The sequence below is a fragment of the Trematomus bernacchii genome, unplaced genomic scaffold (assembly GCF_902827165.1).
Source record: "Trematomus bernacchii unplaced genomic scaffold, fTreBer1.1, whole genome shotgun sequence".
NCBI lineage: Eukaryota > Metazoa > Chordata > Actinopteri > Perciformes > Nototheniidae > Trematomus > Trematomus bernacchii.
In genome coordinates, this window is record NW_022987727.1 from 15459613 (window position 1) to 15482795 (window position 23183).

The window sequence follows — 23183 nt, forward strand, 5'->3', positions numbered from 1 at the left end:
TTGATGGACAGATAATCTTTGACCTTTGAAGCAACTAATAAAGTGTGTAAACACATGCTTTTTTTTAGTAGTGGCTCGGCCATTTTTGATAGAAAACTGTACAGATATTAAACTTTATCACCTTAATATGTACAGACTGTTGTAACCTTACAAATAAAAGAGAGGTCAAATCTGAGCCCTCAGTATCATCTGGCCCCAGTAGTTTGGGCATCTGTATTGGTGACCAAAAAAGTCTAATTTGTACATCGTACAGTACATGGCAGTAGAGGATTATTGCCAACATAAGAAAAGAAAGGGCCTTTTATTAATTTTCTGCCAACCTATTGTAGGGCATTTCTGCAAATCAATTGCTACTTATAGCTATATTGTCTCCTATATTATCTATTTTTAAGATTGTTAATCAACAAACTTCTAGCAAAGGTTTAACATGTCTAACTAAGGTGTTGGTCTAACTTGTGAACAGCAATAGTATTTTGTACCCGACTGTAGGTTTGCATGCACCAGTCTTAAGTCTCAATGGAAGTGTGGCAGAATGGAAGCAGCTAAAAACAGAATGGGTTTGGAAATGTTGAAATTTCGTGCAGTTGCTTTAGTCACTATCAAAGGACAACTGTTTCACATTGACCAACCAGCCACCAGCAAAACTGAAGTGAGCTTTTCATCTTCTCGTATGACAAAAAAATGGCACGAGTATGTTTAATAACTGATCTGGAACGTCTCCACTTGATAAGAGAGGTAGAAAGTGAAAGACGAAATATAAACTGTAGATCTCAAATATAAGGGTATAAAGCAATTGGAACCCCCAAGAAGAACTGCAATTTTCTCGTTTTTTCAGACATCTCCCATCCTATGTCATACACAACTGAAGTTCATTCCAACCTACCTAGCTTTTTCAGAAATACATTTTTTGCTGATTTTACAGGATAAATCACTTGCCTATCAGCAAAAGGAAGCGTGCCAGGAGAGGCTGATGAAATGCTTTAAATAAGCACTCATAAGATTATCAGTCTGAGAACAGAATAAAGCGCCTCTCTTATAGCCGGTAGTAACATCTCCACTGTAAGACATGTGTTTCCTCTGCTCACCTGTCCTTCACCAGGCTGCTCTGTTTGGAGCTGCTGTCTGATCGGCTTCTGGCTAGAGGCTCCAGCACCACCACTTGGGGCTTGTCCAAGAAACACCAGCCATTGTGGACCCCGACATGGAGCCTCCTTTCCTGGATGACAACAGCCCTCAGTGTACCCTCTGGACCCTGTTTCTGAAAATCAGTGAGCAGAAGATCAGAGTTACTAAACAAAAAGATAATTCAGCACATAGATCCTAATTTGTGTACTTTTGATTGTTGTGCGGCTTTTGTGGTTCTCAAGATTTTCTAATATCTTTGAGATAATCAGTCTATAACACCTCAGCTCTGGGAAAGAGAGAACTTCCTGCTTCATAGTTTCTTAAATGTACCCCTTTAAATAATCCTGAAAATGAGCCAGATTGTACTCACACTACATTTGAGTGTACAGTTTCTCCGCTGCGAGGCTCCACTAGCACTATTTTAAAATGTCTTCAAAATAAGCAAGAATGACAAATGATTGCGCATTTCGGTTTAGATCGTGAGGACAGAACATGAAGAATACCTGTTGTATTAATGACTTTCTACACCATATATTTGTTTGCTTGCTTAACATATAAGCTACTGTACATAAACTAAATATCGAAAAATCAAATAAAAATTGTATTATGAACAATAAGGATGCATTAAACACAACATATTGATTTGAAACATGATTTCATATATTTAAAAATTATTGTATTGCTTATACGCTAAGAAAAAATTGTCTGCTTTACGAAGTAGATTTTCTGGCCCGTAACCGAGTCAAGTAATACGACTGGACAGTGACAGTTTAACAATGGTAAACAAACTTAAATAATGAATTATGTAATGCCTAAAATGATATTGTATGTGCAGTATGGTATTATATGCCAATAACAGATAAGATAGACTTATTATCTTTTTATTTATTTTCACAGCATTAATTTCTGAAAATTATTTTTAGAAGAAATGATCAGAGAAGAGTCATGAAGTTTGAAGATTATAAAACATTATTTGGTGTGTTTTTCTACTTTTTAAACCCAACATTTGACACTGCATGATTCAAGAGAGACAAACCGACATAGAGACTCAATATACCTATATAAAATAAATTATGATTTATGCATTTGCTGAAAATTGAAGATTGCTAGAAAAACATGGAGTTAACCCTGATGTCATGGTAAGAGATGTTTGTTACAGCCCGGCTCATAGGCTGCATCAAAGATGGGAGACCAGACAAGTTAAAGTGTAAAAAAAAAGTATATTTATTTAAAATATAACAAAACTAAAGGACAAATGTGGAAGTCAGTTATCAGTAGGGATGGGTATCGTTAAGGTTTTAACGGTACTACTACTTTTATCGATACCGCTTATCGGTCCGGTCTTTTAACGGTACTCTTATCGGTTCTTTTGGAGAGAAAAATGAGGTAAACTAACTATATGTTGTATGTCAGGGACTACGGATGGAAATTAGCTCAAAGCTAAAATCCGGCATATTTACACTTGAAGCTAGGGTGACCAGATGTCCCGCTTTGCGCGGGACTGCACAGCATTTTCACGACTTTTGGTGCGTCCCGCAAATTGAGATGATGTAGAAGAAGAATAGAATAGGGAGGGATGAAACCCTCTTTAATGGTCACACATGCAGAGCACACAGCACACACAGTGAAATTTGGCCTCTGCTTTTAACCCATCCTAGTACAAGGAGTCTAGTACTAGGAGCAGTGGGCAGCTATTGTACAGCGCCCGGGGAGCAATGGGAGTGGGGGGGGGAAGGGGGGTGTCCGGTGCCTTGCTCAAGGGCACCACGGCAGGGCAGGAGGTGAACTGGGACCTCTCCAAGTAGAAGTCCACACTCCATATTTAGGTCTGGTCGGGGACTTGAACCAGCGACCCTACGGCTCCCAGTCCAAGCCCCTACTGACTGAGCCACTGCCCGCATATTTCATTTTGATTGGCCAAAACGCTTTTCTGCCATTATGATTATGTTTTAAACGGCATTATGTAAGTTGCGCTGACAGGCGACAGAGGTCCACAGTGTACCCCCCCCCCCCCGTTGACAGTTCATGCGTCAACATTACATTTACATGTCCCACATTGTCCCACACAAATATACTCTCTGTCCCACTTGTGGCTTTCTGTCACCTGGTCACCCTACTTGAAGCATTATTTGTCTAAAGTGTTCATTAATGTGCATTGTCCCTATTCAAATAAACGATTAAATGAAAATTAACAAATTGTGAACAAAACTAACATTGCTTTTTATTTAAATGAAATGCATAATATTTCACATCAACAGAAACAACAACGTTTTAACAAATCATATTAAATAATCTGATGACAGAACTGTGAACAGAATGGCTGAAACTTTAACAAACTAAATAACTCAGTTCCCTCTAATCATTAACCCATGTTTGAATCATTGAGTTAGCTCCTTGTGTTGCTGCTAGCATACATAACACCTGACGTGGAAACGTTACTCGTGGATGGGGCTACAGAGCTACTAGAGAGACAGTCGAACCCGGTGCATTTCTCCGTCTGAACGTGGTGCACTTTTGCAAGATGTTTAGACAAATTGCTCGTGTTACCGCCCTGACATGCTAAACTCTTATTGCACTTTAGGCAACGAGCGAGACGGGTAAAGTTTAACCACACCTCGGAGCGCGTTCTCTCCGCCATCTCCTCCGTGTGTGTGTGTGTTGCTGCATGTAGCAGCTGCGTGTGTGTAAACTGCTCCGCCCCCTCGCAAGCAGGCGGGGGAGAGAGATCTCTCGTCTGGATTGGAGAGATCGAAAATACTAAAAATGACGCATTTTGCAGTCTTTTTGCGTATTAGAAACGGAGTTGGCGACACTAAAACTGCAATATAATGTTTGTGTAGCAATAATACACATGACATATTTTTTAGATGTCTCCAGTACCGATAAAAAGACCGATAACGTCGGAGCTTAACGGTACCACGGTCTTTAATAATTCAGCCCCGGGGCCCGTTTAATACCGGGGCTCGGTACCCATCCCTAGTTATCAGTAATGTGTGCGTCAGTAAGTAAGCAGCGGTGTCCAACAGCAGAGTGAGATCGGGCAGTATGGGATGGTGCTGGCCTTTTATCTCCAGCCACCCAGGTGTGGCTCAACAGGTTGATGACTTGAACACCTGTAACACAAGTTAGAGCCAGCAAGCAGAATGCAAACACAGAGACCCCTAGTGGAGTGGAGGGGGTCGTAACAATTTTAATGTTTAGTTTTTTTAAATCACCTTATGAAATGTTGAATGTTGGAAAACCCGGTGCTCCTGGAGAAAATCTGGTAGGCCAATTACACTTAATGAACTTCAGTCTGTGGCATTTATCTCTTGGCCTGCCAAGCTCTTTTCTCCTGAACTGTTTTCATTAGCTCAAGGAGGTCATCAAGAAGGTTGACATTCTCCCGATTCAAGCCCTTGTTTATTTCCTGCAGGGAGTCGTACAGTCCCAGCATGTCCGTGACAGTTTTAATTTGGTCCTGGTGTTCTCTGACCTGGCGCTCGAGACCCCTGTTTGAAGCCTGAACCGCTGTGACTTTTTCCTGTAGGTGCTCATCGGCAGTACACTTTTTCTGAAGGCCGTTGAGCCTTTTCCGCAGGGTGATGTTCTCGCTGGTAAGAGTTTTTCTCGCAGCCTCCATGGTTTTATAACTCTTCTTCAACTCCCCCTGAGATTTGAGCTTGCCCTGGAAAAGCTGGACGTCTTCACTCAGTTTTTTATGCTCTCTCTCCAAGCCGTCTCTCTGATGACCAGCCATGATGTATTTTTGCTGCCAGTCAGCTTCACGAACAAGTTTCTCCTGGGCCTCAGCAAGCGTTTTCTTCATGGTGTCATTATCACGCCTTTGGGCTTTGTTGGATGCATTCAAGGTCTCATACTTCACCTTAATGGTTTGCTCATTTTCAAGGTCTCGGGAGAACTCCCCTTTCTTTTGTCGCAAGAACTGATTTTGTTGGGATATCGACTCCTTTTCTGCCATCGCAATGTTGTATGACGTCTGCAGATCCTCTAAACGCAGAAGCCTCTGTGCAAGCTCAAAGATATGTATTTGCAAGATGTCAGTTTGGCGGTTTCCCTCGTTTATTGACGCATTCATTGCGTCTATCTCATTTTGCACTATGCTTTCCTTTTCAAGCTTCTTGCAGAAATCCATAACTTCCTGCTGCAGAGCCTCGTTCTGCTGGCAAACCGTCTGCTTCTCTGCCTTTGCCAGCTGGTAAAGTTCCTTGATTACCTGAAGGTGATTTTGTCTTTCCTTGAGACACTTAAGTTCTTTCTCAAGGGAAGCATTTTCCTTGATGGTTTCCTCTGTTTCCCTTTTCATTGCAATGAGCATGTCCTCTGTAGCAGTATAGCTGTGGATCGCTAAATGCGCCTCCTTAATCTGGGCTTGGAGCTCTCTCTGCCCAGAAAGTGCAGCTTGATGCTCAGCTTTGATAACATCAATGCTACCCTGATTTTGCAGGTCAATGTCGGAGGCCATGTTTTAAGATGACTACAGAGGATAGATAGGATAATGTGTTAGCAACTGCTAATTTGTGTTTTGCTTTAAAACACAAACTGGACTTTGCTATAGGCTTCCGAATTGGAATTTGAATGATGTCATACAGCAACCAAATTATTAGATGTTGCCATGGCACCAATTAAGATGCATTATCGCAGTGGTTTTCAACCTTTTTACACCAAGTACCACCTGAGAAAATAGTTGGCTCTCCAAGTACCACCATATGACCAATGTTAAAATACAGTCTATGCACAGTTCATGCAGGACTCGGAGGCAAATGTATTCATAATAACATTATTTATTGTCAGCCACAGCTACATGTACATTACATTACATGTCACTTGTTAGACGCGTTTATCCAAAGCGACTTACATACTCAATACTGTGGGCAATCCCCACAGGAGCAATTTGGGGTGAAGTGTCTTGCCCAGGGACACAACGACATGCTGACTGCAGTGGGGTTTGAAACTGTGACCATCTGATCCCCATACCAAGGCTCTATCCACTGCGCCACACGCCTGTACAAAGGGCAGTCTCTCTCTCTCTCTCATCACTCACTCACTCACGCACACACGACAAGTGAGAACATAAAGAACCAAATAATGACGTATTCTCACACAACAAATGACAACTGTACATACCAGTGTTGTAGTCAAGTCACCAATTCACGAGTCCAAGTCACTCTCGAGTCACCACTCTTCGAGTCCGAGTCCAAGTCCGAGTCACCAAGGGAGAGTCGTAGTCGAGTCCAAGTCCGAGTCACCCAAGGAGTGTCCGAGTCGACTCCGAGTCCGAGTCATCATTACCTGTGTTCGAGTCCGAGTCCAAGTCCGAGTCACCCAAGGAGTGTCCGAGTCAAGTCCGAGTCACAAGTCTTCATGTATTAATCTTCGTGGATATATGTGTTGTAATGAAGCTGCTCCTCTACATTGCTTTTATCCTGTCATGTTATACTAATCTGTCTATTGAACTGCTGTGAAGCCAGTTTGGCTACAATTCTTGTAATAGGTGCTATACAAATATAAAGCTTATTACTAATATTAATATTATTATTATTATTATTGTAAATGACCCATACTATGTCTAACTATATTTAAAATGAGTTACCTTTTAGAGAAGTGATTATATTTGTAATCCAATATTTTCCTATGGTAACGTTTTCGTTTTGCACTTTTATTTTGATAGTAATAAGATTTGGACTCTTATTTTGAAGGAACTTTTACCGGTTAAATCGGTTTACCGATAAAGATTGAGCCCCAGAAAGCACATGGCTACTTAGCATGCAAAATGACGTCATTCTGTATGTTAAGTAGCCATGTGCTTTCGTGTTATCGGCTGAATCTTTATTTATGGATTAGATCACGTTACTCTGATGATAGTGTTCAAGACAGCCTATATGTCTGAACTCGATCCTTAGAGTAATGTGTTATGGAACCTTCTCTTCAATATTTTTTCCACATAATGAGCATTTTGCGCTGCTCTTTTCCAATGTGGAAGCAGAATGTGTGAAAGCATACAGCATGATGCGGGGTGTGTCTCTAGACATCTTTAGACTGGAATAGCGGGGCCCAGTACTGAACTCGCCTCGCAGGTGCACACGCAGGGATAGAGGACATCAGACTCCAGATAAAACTTGCTCGAGTCCGAGTCCAAGTCGGAGAGTCAATGTACGAGTCCGAGTCCGAGTCATCGTGGGGGGGAACATTCACGAGTCCGAGTCCAAGTCATTGTAAGCGAGAATTCACGAGTCCGAGTCCGAGTCCAAGTCACCGTGCGCGAGAATTGACGAGTCCAAGTCCGAGTCGCGTCAATCAATGCGCGAGTCCGAGTCCAGGACTCGAGTACTCCATCTCTGGTACATACATGTCATTTCCTATAACAAAGTTTGAATGTAGGCCTCCTGCAACAACCTACATTGTAACAGAAAATGTCCTATTGGGAATTCAGTTCCACAATAATAATGAAAGCCTCCAGGAGCAGATGAGCCTAAGGGCTAATAGCTCATCTTCAGTCTGCTGAAGTTTGCTATTGCCATTTCTGTGGTGGCAAAGTAAAAAAAAAAAAAAAAAAGATAACAATTAAGGACAAGTGTGTGCTTTTTCAGCTTTTGACCTCGGTCACAGCCTTCTCTCCATTCTTTGAGCAAATGCCTTCTTCCTGAGTCACTTCTCTCCTCCATCACAGCGTTGTTACTGTGCATATCACTTTTGCGTTGCTGGCGGAGCCTGCGCTTGTGCTCGGTTGATGACTGTCCTCCTCCTCATTCACTTGTTCACTTTCGCTGGTAATATTATCCTCTGTACCTCTCACAGCATCATTCAGCTTTCTTCTTTCTTTAGCTTGCTTGCAACGTTCGCTAATCGTTCGCGGGTCGTCATTAGCAACGCCAGAAATAAATTTTAAAAATAAATTTGTTTCTAAATCTGAAAACAACAATAGCCTTTTAGAACTTATTTAAACCACAGTTTCAATTATCTCAATCTTATTTTCATTCGTTGTAGTATTTTTGATAGTATGATTTATTTTTGAATTCATGTTATTCAATCAAGCCTCAAACTGATGGCACTTGTCCCTATAGCCTGTTTTAAATGGTCCTTACCACCAGCTGCTCTTGCAGTAATAAGTAGTGTACCTTACTGTCCCAAATGTGCACAATGTAGTGACTGCTTTTCGTCTTTTTGTTTACTTAGTTATGTTTTCTGTATTTTATATCTTTGTGTTATGTATAAGAACGCAGTGTTTCCCCTATATACAAATAGTGGCGGCGCAGCGCCGCTGCTAAAATATGCGCGCCGCTTTTTTTTTTTTTTAAATTAAAATAATAATAAGTGGCGACCCTTTTTCATTTTTGATTGTTTGTTATGTGGATTTGTAGTATTTGTGTTACTGTATGTTCAATAAAGGTGTATTTTTGCTAAATCTTGAGACATTGCCACTGTATGTACTAGGCAAGGCATAGGCGACATAGGCGGTCGCCTAGGGCGCCAGATCTGGGGGGCGCTGCGCTGGTAGCTCTGGGAGGGGAAAAAACATTTTTGACCCTTGGCGCTCATCCTAATTTTCGGCCTTGATGTAACAACATTCATAATTAAGTAAATGTAACACCCTTTTCACCCCGGTTACACTTTTCATTTGCCCTGTACGATGGGCGCTGTAAGTGATGAAAGTGGGGGATGTTGGCTTATCAGGCGCCCGCAGCTCACAGCCAAAGTGCGAGCGTGGGAGCGAGGGAGAGAGAGAGAGGGCGCACCGGTACCGGTGTCAGTACCATATGTGTTCGCCCTACCATATGTGTTCGGGGTCCGTCGCTTACCAATGACGTCACCCATTGTGATTGGCTGTACGGTAATCTTAGTAATCAGCAGCGAACCGCTTCAACACGTGTATTTCGGTGTATTCACGGCATTCATTTTGTTATTCTACAGTATTGTTGTTTTATAGTTATTTGTTAATGTAACCCAATTTGTGTTATTTGAAATTGAAAAGGATATCGCATTGTGTTTGTTACTTTCGTGTCTTAAGTGTAATTTGGCTTGGCTTCCTATTTATGGACATGCTTTTATTTTGAAGGAGAGTTAGCGCAGTTGACAGGAAGTTGTTGTTGCTTTGGAAACAACGTGACAGAGATTAACGGAGAAAAGTAATATCTACATATAAAGACGGAGAAAGTAAACGATAACGTTTATGGTTAAGTGTTAGTACCCCCCGAAGAGGCACAAGCTCTTACGTTGATATTGGAGATTTCAATAAATTCAATTTGAAAAAAAAAACGGGGAAAAAACAAACAAAACGAATTTCTGAATAACGAAATTGAAACCCGAATAGTACTCCAACGAACGAATATTCGGATATTCGGGTACAATAGGGCTGTACCCGAATAATATAATAAAGTTATAGTAAATAATAACAAATTCCAGTGTTAGAATTCCATAATTCCATATTCATAAATAAAATGATATGCAAATAACATTTTCTTGGCTGTGGACTTGTACTCTACATAATTATGTTGAGCTCATGGTAATCTAATTCAATAAACAATAACTGCAATGAACAGATAGCATTTTCTGACTCGTAAAATTATTGGATATGGTGTAATTTGGTAAATGATTCTGTATTGAAAAATGTATATCTTTAAAAACTGCGTTGGTGTATTAGGGCGGGCCATACTATTTTTTCTTGTAAATCGATCGAGAGGGGTGTTCAAATAACGTATTTTGGTGTGTAGAACACAAATCTATTTAGATACTTTTATTTTGAAGTTGTTGCTATGGAAACAACATGACGGAGAAAAAAGTAATATCTTCTACATATAATAACGGACAAAGTAAAGAATGAAGTGTATGTTTAAATGTTAGCACCCCCCGAAGAGGCTCAAGCCCTTACGTTGAGTCTGGAGTTTCAATACATTCGGAATTTGACCGTGTAAAATGTCCTCTTGAGTTACCGTACAGCCAATGCGTGACGTCATTGGTAAGCGTAACGGACCCCGAACACATCTGGTAGGCCGAACACATATGGTACCTACACCGGCGCTGTTGTTATTAGAATCTGGTGCTAGCTGCGCTAACGGATATAAGAAGTAGATGTTTCTACAACCAGGGTGGAGGAGAGCTCTCCTGTCAGACTGAGAGGCTCAGTGAGGTAAAGGACATCTCCTGAAGACGACTCTCCACCCCTGTCAGGTGAGGGCAGACTGACCATTGACAGTGATGTTGAGAGTGAGTGCAGCTCTGACAGTGAGATTGAAGATGATCAATACTATGAGAGTGTGAGCGAAAGCCCAGGATCTGACTCTAGCCCTGACAGCCTTACAGCTGGTCAGCGAGTCAGCATGCCCCTCTACTCGCCCCCTGAGAGTCACTCGGGGTCTTTTTCTCCGACTCCGGATTATCCAGACCCCGCGAGTGAGGCTCAGAGGGAGGCCCCGTTTGAGGTCTCTAAAAAAAAGAGACCTGCAAGTAGAAACTTGAACGATATAGAAAAACGGGCTAATTTAGAGATGTAGAGTGTAAGATGTGGCACGGGGGAGAATGTGTTGTCTCCGTCGGAGATGGCGGAGCTGATGAAGTTGGCATTTGTGGTTTGTGATGGATTGTTATTGTGGAAATTAAAAATGTCTACTTGTTGGTATTTATACTGCCCCTGACGCAACAAGTGGGTTACAGGTATTTAGAAAACTTGGAGAGGTTTTAACGGTGGGTTATAGAATTGTATTGGGTGGAGATTTTAATGCAGTAACGGAAGACATAGATAAGAATGTGATATAGATAATTACAGACGTTTAACTATGAATACTGATTATAATAAAAATGAATAGATTAACAGATATATTAGATAAAATAATAGATAGAGCAAACAAGTGCTGTAAAAGGTCGCCTCATGTGGGACAACTTATCAACGAACTAAAAAAGGAAAACCTTGGACAAATGTTGAGTCTCTGACCGAACTCGCTGGAATATGGACGTGCTCTCTGTTTATGTTATTTATATATGTATGCATTGTGAGTTATGTGTATTATTAATGTAACTTGTGTATATCATGTACTGCCAAATAATTTAAAATAAAGTTTTATAAAAAAAAAAAAAAAAAAGTAAAGGACTCTGAGTGTTTAGATAGTTAATTTTAGTCTAAGTTATCTCAGTGGGTCTCAAACGTTTTGACCACAAATTATGTAAACACATATTTCCAAGGCACTCCTTTATAATTATTAGGATAAATAAAAACAGGTTTGAAATCATTCCAATGTATACTATAGGACAGTAAACCAAAAATATCGTTTAAAGTTGGAGAGATACAAAAATATGCATAAATAAATAAATAAATGTTAACTAGGTAAAATAAGATATGAATGAACAACAAAAATAAAATAAGTTACATTTATTTGTTATCGGCTATGGTAGGTTATTGGTTATGTTATTTGATTATTAAAATGTAAACCGATCTTTTTCATATTGGTGTTTTAGAATTGTACCCCCTAGATCAGGTCTCTAGTAATTGTGTGCTCAAAGTGCACCAGATTGAAGCATTTTACTTTAAAATGTTCAAAAAAATCTTCCCGGGGGGCATACCCCCGGACCCCCACAGAGGATGTGACGTCCACCCCCCAATTCAAACATGTTCATACAATACTGAATACATTTTGAAGCCATTTTGACGTATATTACCTATGTCAATAAGTTTCTGTTTTTGTAGTGTATTTGTCTTTTGTAGAGATTTTTCATTTATTCTTTATATATAAAATCTCGCCTAGGGCAGCAAATTGGCTAGAACCGGCCCTGGTACTAGGCCTCAAGAGCCTTTCTTGTGCTGGCAGACACATAGAAACAAATTGGCGGGGCGCACTTCGCACGCGCACACACTAAAATATTCCACGCGCTCCGCGCTCACATTATGCTGGGCACACGTGCCTTAGCACCGCTGCTATGACTCCATCCTAGGGGAAACACTGGAACGTGTAACGTTGCTGCCTTCTTGGCCAGGTCAGCATTGTAAATGAGATTTTGTCTCAATGTTTTCATCTGGTTAAATAAAATAAAATAAAAAAATATATATATAATTTTTTTTTTTTATATTTCTTATGTCAGTTTCCTCCACATACCACTAGCGGGAGCTGGCGTACCACCAGTGGTACGCGTACCACAGGATGAGAACCACTGCATTATCGGTAACTAAGGCAAACCTGACAACAAGATGGCTAACTTCTACTCTATTTTACTCCATAGAGATCTATGTAGAAGACTCTATAGTGAGGTCCCGCAAAATGATGTTTGCTGATGAACTGTTCATAAAAAATACCAAAAAGACTACATAATATTAACCTGAGTGTATTTTCTCGAATTAATATATAAAAGTATGTTGTGGTCGCTTGTGTTGTGATGTCCTGTTAACAATAAACCTATTACTTTCACTCAACAACTCATGGATTGTTGCCCCTTTGCGTCTCTTCAAAAGCAAAAAAAAATACTCCAATTGAAAATGCTTCTTAATAAACACTTTTTAGAGTCCGTAGAAATTCAATATAAAGATTTTTGGTACAAAATATTGCAATAGTGCTGCTTTAACTTGAAAACAATGCATGATGGTAATAAATTATTGATTGCTATCACTCAGAGACACTATTTCTGGTTGTTCTACATCAATTTATTTTTCCAAATATCCATTTCTGACAATCTGGTAAGAGTCACAAGGGGTTGAAATAACAATTCACACTATTCTGGGGTCCAATTCACATTTATGCCAAAGGGCTCTGCTACTTGATACAAACAAATGTCATTTGTTGGGACTTTGTGGGGTCTCTATGGCATTTTCAAACCAATAATACATTTCCTCTCGTCCGAATTAAAGGTATGGTGTTGATAACTTTTTATTAGATTATTTTTACACAGATAAAACATGACTTCCAGCTCTCTGTGTCTTTTAACCTGTTAACCCCCGAGCCTGTTTTCCAGGTCTCAGGCTCGAAAATGACATTCCCAGAACAAATTACTATAACTTCACTTATAAAAGGGGTAAATTAATAATATTTGTTCTCAAAGCAATGATACATCTGTGAGTTGGATGTAGAAAAGTCCGAGTAAATATAGATTTTTTTTAACGTAAATGATAGTGTCCGTCCAAAAAAAAACACATTACTTATAGTGAAAACAAGTGGTGTAGTGGGCGTTGGACGCGGGGGTACGCCGTACCCCCACTTATTTGGAGCATGATCTTTTTTTCAATAGTCTAATAAATATAAAATCATTGCCAGTGTTATCAGTTGCAAGTGTGTATTTGTTGTAATAATGACAAAAACATAATACATTTCACAGTAATTATAATAAAAAATAAAAACGATTTCCTTAAAAAATTATGATTCGCCATCACGCTCGTGACACCCACGGCGAGCCAGCTCGCCGCCCGCCGATTTTGCGGCAGCTCTTTCCATCAAGAACGCTAACGAAAAAGCTCTATAACGGCAGGCAAACATTTTTTACTTGACTTATTTTCTAAAAAGAATATAATTCACAAGAAGAAAGAGCCTAGCAGCACCGAAACTACAAGTGAAGCTGCTACTAGTACTACATCATCAGAAGAGCCGCCTAAAGACGTGGATAATGCTAGCAATAACGTCAGCTGCGCTAGCAACGTTCCCCTGGCTAGCTCAAGCTCACCTTGCAGAGGTATGGACGGAGGAGATGTGGCGGAGGAAACAAGAGGTGTGTGTGTGTGTGTGTGTGTGTGTGTGTGAAGCAGCGCTGTCTGCTTATTTGCAATGTAGGCTAAGCCTAATCAGAATAATTTCAAGTCCAGATTCAATGTTGTTTGCATAAGTAGGCTATATTTTTCGTTTAGTTTATTTAATAAGTTAATTTCAGGACAACTTTGGGAATTTTGTTTGTTATGAGTTTGAGAGAGTGAGAGTGAGAGTGAGAGTGAGAGTGAGAGTGAGAGTGAGAGTGAGAGTGAGAGTGAGAGTGAGAGTGAGAGTGAGAGTGAGAGTGAGAGTGAGATGAGTGAGAGTGAGAGGTGCGAGAGAGAGAGAGAGAGAGAATCTCTCATCTCTCGACTCGTCTTCTCTCCTCGCTCGCTCTCTCTGCGGCTCTCTCTGCTCTCTCTCTCTGCTTCCTCTCTCCTCTCTTTCCTCTCTCTCTCTCTCTCTCTCTCTTGAGAGAGAAGGAGAGGGGGAGAGAGAAGAGAGAGATCTCTTCTAGAGAGAGAGAGAGAGAGAGATATATATATATATCTGCCTGCCTGCCTGCCTGCTTAGTTGCAATTTAGGCCTATAAATTGTTTATGTAATTTATGTGCCAGTGTGTCTATGGTTTTGAGTCTGTGTGTGTGTTGAGCGCAGCGCCGTCTGCTTTTTGCAGTACAGTAACTAAAGTAGGACTAAGCATACCGGTAGTTTCTGTGGACCTGTCTGCCCGTTTTGTGAGTGCACTGCGCGCGTGCGCACTTGTGTGGCATTGTTTGGGATGACCTAATTAAAATAGCGTCCCCCCAGTAAAAAAATCCCCACTACACCACTGGTGAAAGCCACCCTTGAATGATGGGATAGTAGACTAAAAGCTATAACATACAATAAGTACCCTGTATCAAGATTGATGCAAAATAAGTGACATTTTACCTTTTTAGAGAGATTTAGCAAAAGAAAAACACTTCTGGGGTCATTTGGGTGGATTTTCCATATCTCCGGCCCCCCTTGGTCGATATTGATGATTGACATCTCTTTTTAACCGTCAGAGCCAATAGAATCGAGGGGAAGTTCCTAAATCCACCTACACATTACCAAATAAGGAGTGAGAGTGATGTGTAGCCAGAATACCCAAACAGGAAGCTGTCATACACTCTGGTAGCTATCATAGCAGCTAATATGAAAACTCAGTTTTTGACATAAAAATTGAATGATGGATTATCAGAAATCATTTCAAAGTGACACAGACACATTGGATTAACCTCTGGATTAACCTTCAGCCGCGTTTTTCTTGTTTTAATGCCATTGAACACAACTTTTGATCAGAAACAGCAAAAGGTAAGACATGTCTCCCGTGTTTGCTCCGTGTTGTGATGTCTGTGTCGCTCAGTGATGATACTAATACCTCTAGAATCTGTGGAATCTCATCTTGCTAGCTAATATCTTGTTTGTGCAGATCCGATAAGTAATAAAGTATTTATACCTAGAGTTCTGTGCTAAGTGCGTTAGCATTTTTTTTTTTTGGGGCTTAACAGGTTAACCTCTTTCATTCTCTTCTTCTCTTTGGTGTTTTAACTAAGAACAACTCAGCCATAATGAATCGAAAGTTTCGTGCTCTCCAAAAGTATAAAAAGTATATTCAAGTATTCCAAGATGTTTACTGAAAGAGGACATGTCATTTTTAGGCTACAGCTGATGTTAAATTGACCGGACTAATTGATAATGCTTGATAATAATTCAATTATTTATTTATTTTCTCTGTTTTTCTTTTTTCAATTTGTGTTTGTTTTGTAGGTTTTACTTTATTTCGTTGTTTTGTCTTGAATGTATTTGTATTGTATCATCTAAAATATTGAAAAAGAACATTGTCAAGAACAATGTTAGTTTGAGTGATAGAAATTATGGATAAAACTATGCAAAAAAGAGTCAAGTTTACATGTAATAAATTGGAAATATACTTAAATAAAACAACTGAATGCCGGTCAACACGGTTATTTAGGTTATGTCATTCCTGTATAATAACAAATGTTAAAAAAACAAGTAAATGTATCAACAGGCGCTCGTGGAGACTGTGTAGCTGCTGCCACTAATAATGCAAAGCTGACTGACAACAGCTCGGTGATTGACTGTAAACTTTCTAACCCCAAAGAGCAAAGCCCCTTGCGTCCCACTCCTTCCCATTTGTTTCATTTCAATCCCTCCCCTCTTTCCATCACATCTCTCACTCCCACTCTCTCTTTTCTTCCCCTCTCTTTTCTTGTCATTCTCTCTTTCGGTCCCTCTCGCTGCTTAAAACATTCTCCATAACCGCCTACACCTTCTCGATCAAATTAGCATATCAATTCAGCTTTGGGTTTTTCTTTTCAAGCAGCAACAGCAGGAGCAGCAGCAGCCGAGCCTGCCAGGCTACTGTACAGCCCACACACCGCTCATATTACATCTCCGCACTGACTCCGTCCATCTCTCTCTGACTCTCTTTCTCTGTCTGTTTACTATCCAACCTCTTCTTGTTATAGTCTTTCACTTAAAAGCAATGGCCGATATGTGCTCAGCGTTGTACTCTATTTTTTCTTTCTGTGATGGGAATGAAAGATTAGGTTTATTGTCATAACCTCAAGAGATGTTTCCCCCAAAACTCCACTCCCAAATAATCTCTGTGCAGCACATCAGATTCTAACTCTGATTTGAAATGTTAAATGTTAACTTGCATCATCCCTAATAACCAGAGGTGGGAGTAAGTCCTACATGTGCAAGTCATGAGCAAGTCTCAAGTCTTAACCTACAAGTCTCAAGCAAGTCCCAAGTCACTGTGGTGAGAGTCAAGCAAGTCAAGTCAAGTCAAGTCATTGCTCAGGTCAAGCAAGTCACAAGTCAAGTCATACGAAATTCTGATGAATAACCCCAGTTTCAGCATTTAAATCAGTTAAAATATTGTGGTTATGAAAAGTTTAGTTTTATTTTCAACATAAACAGCAATGGAGAGTGGGGCGCTGAAATTATAACCCTATCAATTCTAAAAGGGCTCTAAAGTGATAACAGGAGCACAACACAAATATTTTACATCAACATGTTAAGCCTCCTGCCCTGGCTCCCCTTCAGCAGGGTCACATCATAAGCGTTCTCCATGGTCTGTCTAAGGTGCTCCCATATGACACTGTTGCATCAAAGCCAATACAACGGAATAGTGTATGTACCAGGGCGCATGATGTGTGTGTGTGTGTGTGTGTGTGTGTGTGTGTGTGTGTGTGTGTGTGTGTGTGTGTGTGTGTGTGTGTGTGTGTGTGTGTGTGTGTGTGTGTGTGTGTGTGTGTGTGTGTGTGTGTGTGTGTGTGTGTGTGTGTGTGTGTGTGTGTGTGTGTGTGTGTGTGTGTGTGTGTGTGTGTGTGTGTGTGTGTGTGTGTGTGTGTGTGTGTGTGTGTGTGTGTTTTTGTGCAGACAGTGCGACATTAAGATTAAACATATTTATTTCCTGTCCTGGTGCTGTTAGACCTGACAGCTGCCTTCGACACTGTGGACCATAGCATCCTGTTGTCACGGCTTGAACAGTCCGCTGGCATCACAGGCTCTGCCCTTGCATGGTTCAGGTCCTACCTGACAGACCGTAGCTTCTCAGTGCAGCTAGGTGCCTTCTCCTCTGCCAAAGCCCCTCTTACCTGTGGGGTTCCCCAAGGCTCGATTCTGGGCCTCATCCTTTTTCTACTGTACATACTGCCCCGAGGTTCAATTCTCACAAAACACAACATCCCCTTCCACGCCGACGATGTACAGATCTATCTGCCACTCAATTCAAATGTCAACTCATTACAGCTATTGATGGACTGCTTAGCAGAAATCAAATCCTGGCTGAGCCAAAATTTCCTCAACCTCAACGAGAGCAAGACTGAGGTTATCTTTTTTGGACCCCAACCTCCAGCCTCCCAGGTTGATATTCTGGGCTCCCTCAAAAATAATATCCTCCCCTCTGTCACGAACCTTGGAGTGACCTTCAATAGCGCTTTTAAATTTGATAAGCAGGTCAGCAGCGTAGTCAAAACCTGCTTTTTTTTTTAAATACAACTATTGGCCAAGACCAAGTCGTTTTTATCTTTTAAAGACCTGGAAAGGGTTATAAACGCCTTTGTTACCACAAGGTTGGACTACTGCAACGCTCTGTACGTGGGTATGGACCAGGCGTCAATTAGACGCCTGCAGCTAGTGCAGAACGCAGCTGCACGTCTTCTCACTGGCCACAAAAAGCGTGACCACATCACCCCAATTCTGGCCTCACTGCACTGGCTTCCAATTCGGTTCCGAATTGATTTTAAAATCCTTTTATTTGTTTTGAAAGCACTAAATGGGCTGGCTCCGGCCTATATAGCTGAACTCCTCCAGCGCTACACCCCAGCCAGAGCTTTAAGGTCTGCTGACCAGCTGTTGCTGATAGTGCCCAAGACCAGGCTCAAAACCCGAGGGCACCGAGCCTTCGCAGCAGCTGGCCCTAGGCTCTGGAACACTCTGCCCCTCCATGTGAGGTCGGCCCAGACCCTAGGGGTTTTTAAATCTACTCTTAAGACACACTTCTTCTCCCTGGCCTTCTAGTCAGAGCGGAGCACGACTCCTGACTTTTCCCTGTGTTTTTTATATATCTGTTGTAATTTATTGTCTTTGATTGTGATTGTAGTAATGTGTTTTTATGTGATTGTAGTATTTATTACATGTACAGCACTTTGGCCCGACCAAAAATCGCTTTTAAATGTGCTTTATCAATAAACCTTGATTTGATTTGATTTCATTTCATTTGGGAACCCCCACATATACATATGGAGTTAGCCAGATGTGTGTAAATTACTGTTCATGGTAATTTGAAAACAAATGCCGTTGTCGGACACACACAAACACACACACAGAGCAGAGCTGAGCAGAGCACAAACACACACACATCATGCGCCTTAGTGACCGGACATCTCCTTCCAACACTCCTTCATAAAACGAGTAATAGGGGGATTAATTGGGCAGTTCAATGTGTGTAGAGGTGTGTGTGCGGTTAAACGTAGCAGCCTGCAGTCACTCTTTAGCTGTTCTAATGAAAGTAAACACGGTGAAGGCGTTGCGTAAAAGGCACAGCTCTTTGTGCGCTGGTGCTGCACTTCTCAGAGGCGGAGTTACACGTCCCGCTGCCTCCTGGTGCTGTAGCGATTTCATGAAGTGAATGAGAGTCCGAGTTCGAAATATATCTAAAATAATGTATGCACTGCCATTTCCCAACATAAACATTACAGTCTGCAATGAAACGGTTGTCTCCTGTGTGCTCCACTTCCTACTTGGCGCTCCGGTAACTTTCTCGTGCGAACGAGATACAGTATCTTTTTTTTCTTTCATTGCCCTTTAGGGGCTCCGTACAATACAAAAACAAATGCAAATATTTAATTAAAAAAAGTCCTTTCGAGTCATCTGTCTCAAGTCAAGTCAAGTCTCAAGTCATGAATACCAAGTCAAAGTCAAGTCAAGTCTTTTATCAATGTTAGTCAAGCAAGTCTCACGTCCAAAAATATGCGACTCAAGTCAAGTCATGTGACGTGACTCGAGTCCCCCACCTCTGCTAATAACAAATAATAATAATCTCAGGTTCTGTATGTGGTGGCAAGAAATATACATATTAATTACAGATTAGTACAAAGAAACTAAAGGAAAACAATGTAACATTTTCATCGTACATACCGGGCCTGCACTATTTGGATAACATAAATTATTTTGATTATTTTGACTGATATTGCAATATATCAGTATTTTATATCGATATTCAGAGACAATTAACTTTTTTTTTAAAGATTGTTTAGGCCACGAGTGCCTTATTTGTTTTTAAGTGAGGGTGTTGAAAGGGGGAGACAGAGGGGATGACACGCAGCAAATGATCCCATGCTGGATTCTAACCTGGGTCCTATGCATGCAAAATTCATATTTCCAAAACTTTATTTACATTATCAGTGAAAAGTATAACAAATGATCATGGTTTAATGTTTTAAGAGAATCTCCAAAACAATGATTATGTATTTAATATGTAGAATACAACTTGAAGGTATTGACTTTTTTTGCAGCACCAATATTCATTCAGAATGAGGATATTGCCTTTAATAAATATTGCACTTGTCCGTATTGCAATTTCAATAAAATGTTGATTAATTGTGCAGCCGTACCACATACTCACAAGGAATTGTATTTAGTCATTTTCTTTTAGACTTGGTTTTTTTATCTATAAGAAGGCTGGTGACTCACTTGTGCGATGCTCTAGTTTGTTTAGAATCGTGTCAGCTCTCATTTTGCTCTGGCAGTGTTACATAACTGCCTTCCAGCTGGATCACATAGTGCTGAGGCTCCACTCAATTAACGTTTGTCGTCTGAGAGCCAAGACGCAGACGTACCCCTCACGGAGGACCGTACATCACCCAGACTCAACCGCATGCATTGTGCATGCACCGTAACGAGGGTGATGAGTACTAATTAGCAGAGAAAATGATACATCAGATCCCTGTCTGCGCACCATGCAGCATAGGTGAGGGGGTGCAAGTGAAAAAGAAAAGAAAAAGAGTCTATTTTAGGTTATTGTGTTGAAATAAGATGAAAACATGTTTTTTAAATCAGAACATAAATACTCATTTACTAATGTACATATTGATGTGAGCTCATTACTTTGTTTCTCTTGTGACAGTGTATATATTGAATTCAGGAGATTTTGAGTTAAATATACCTTAACAAGCTTTGCTATTGTGTTTGTTATACTTTATTGTTTTAGTCTCTATGTTTAAAACTATTTGCACCATTCCCGTTCACTGAACACATTTTGGTTGTGTTTGAGAAAGCACTAAATTGACCATCAGTGGAAATTAGGACAGCCATTTTTGTCAAACAATTAGATTGGGTTATTCCCTTAAATTTGACTTGCAAATGTCAATCTCATCCAAGCTCATCTCCATTTTCTTTTGGGATAGACTCAGGCACTAGCACAAATAATGTCCCCATCCTTTATTGCATCTACAAATCTCCGATTGGTTTGTTGTTGTGTTTTTGTTTCTTCAAGCAATGAAACAGTCATCAATGAGCAAAGCACCAGACGTATTATATTTCCAGAAAGAAAAAATAAATCAGAGATGTTGGATCCAGACTACAAAGCTACAGTCGGATTATTATCATGCACCATAATAACACAAATCTCAAATCAAATCACTGTTTTCTGTTTTCTAATTGCAGTGTGATGCATCCTTTCATACAGTGTCATTTTCCTTTTATAGTTACTATACAGTCTGTGCTTGCAATGTGTAACATTTGTGAATGCCGTGTCTGTAAAGTTTTTAGTTAAAATGGACAACAAATGTACTATGGCCCTCTAGTTATACTTTTACACTTATTATATTGTATATTATTTATTTATATACATCCACAATGTATGTCTTTATTTGAATATATATGCCAAGCATCTTGACAAGTTGGGCAAAGCCATATCTGAATGTATTACCTTTCATTAGGTGGGTGTTAATTCGCTTTATAAAACGGACAAGTCAAATCAAGCAATCTGATTGGTTCTTAGCCGTGATATAATGAGCGTATACCACGGGTAGAATTGTAGTTACTTTTCACAAGTCAGTATCCCGCCGCGTCTGAGAAAAAGCTACAACCGTTACAACTGTTACATTATGTCCGTTACGAAACTAACTAACTAACAAAGCTCAAGATGGAAACATATAAGGTTAACTTCGACCTCCGGGGTGGCCTTACTATGGAGTAGTGGATTGAGGAGTGCCTATCTCCAGAAAAAAAGCACCTAAACGACGACATGCAGAGCTACGTGAAGAGCAGGTAGACCAACTGGAAAATTACCGCCATTCAAAAGCTTTCTGATGCGGGTCTTGAAACAAAGCAGAGAAATTATGACCGTTAGTGGCCACAGGTGCGAAAGCTCTCTCCAGAGCTACTGGAAGCCGAATCTCGGGGACCGGAGAAAGTGGAGCAATAATCTCGCCACGCCAAGCAACAGCCTATACACAACCTCAACCTATACAAGTAACCACGTAAGCCATTCTACTGATGCTGGACAGTTTTTCAGTGGGTGCACAATAAATGGCAACATACAAATGAATGTAAATAAATAGCCAAATAATCGATCAACACTCTCTGTCTAATATGTTCGCTAGCTGTTAGTGTTGTTGCATAGCAACCACCTCGCACTATGTTTCGTGCAGAAGGCAACAGAGGGACTATTTTATTTTGAACATCATTATTTACTAATAAAAACTCTGTCTGCTGCCGTCACAGATTTCTTCCTCACTCGTCTGAAATATGAATATTTTAAAGCTAAGAAGCTTAAAGGGAACAATGAAATGGCCCCCAAGTTAAATTATACTCCATTTCCCGAGTCACAGAAGAGGGACTTTTCGGAGTGATGAACACACCGGTGTCACATACTGTAGGTGTGTCTTTCTCTTGTTTCCACACACACATAAGCTTGTTGTCTCCTGCTTTCATGTCAGATTTATGATATTCCCACAGATCTTGCTTCAAGAATGGCTAAACCATGAAGCAGGATTGTAACATCAACATGGTCCCTTCAGTGATCATAATGACAACTTTGTTACAAAAAGAGGACGTTTCTTTTAAACTAAGATTCCTATATGTGTTTTATCATTAAAGGAAAGGACCGGGGAGGCAGTTTGTTTTAGAGCTTTGTTAACCGAGTAAACAAAAGCAATGTTTTGGAAGTGAAGAGTTTGTGGTGGGTATTTTGTCTCACAATTAGGCGAGTCACCCCAGCGTGGGCATTGTAAAAGGGAAACTAAACATTTTGCTCAACCATCCATTTTACTGTTGGTTAAACAATAAGCTGAGAGAAAATGTTACGAAGCCAGTGCATTGTTATTATCTGTGCTTTCATGGCTTTTAGTCTGCAGTGCATTCAGAGAAAGCCAAAGCCGACTTTATATGAATATAGCCTTGAGGGTTCAAAATAAATGTTTCTTAAACTGCAAAACAAACATTTTTAATGTGTATGCGATCGAGAAAAAAAAGGCTATATTCATTTGAAATCTATGTTGAGGATAAACGACTTGCTAGAAAGTCAAAGATAACAAAAAAATCAGATCTTGGAAAAATTAAGCTTCGGAAAACACAGAGAGTATATTTGTTGTTGTAGTGAATAAAGTGCCACATGAACAAGAAGAACCGTGTTTGCCTTTTTTACAGATTTGGAGCGTCAATTTTTCCCTCCCCTGAAGTGAATTTCAATCCATAATAAAATGACAAAAAAAAACACCTCAGAAGTACAGAAGTGGAAGATTATTGTGTCACTTGAGTATTCACACCTGAACCATTATCACTGTTGAATATTAACCACAAACATTCTCTTAGATTTAATTTACCGGTCCAAGTGTT

General features: G+C 40.3%; 1 protein-coding gene across 1 annotated transcript in view; it reads right to left on the reverse strand.

The window, feature by feature from the left end:
* Window positions 1-23183, reverse strand: part of nphp4 (nephronophthisis 4) — a 183892-nt gene that overhangs the window by 107510 nt on the left and 53199 nt on the right. Inside the window, exon 7 of the mRNA XM_034145454.1 lies at window positions 1086-1258. Within this exon, the coding sequence (XP_034001345.1) occupies window positions 1086-1258 (173 nt within the window). The remainder of the gene's footprint in view (window positions 1-1085; window positions 1259-23183) is intronic.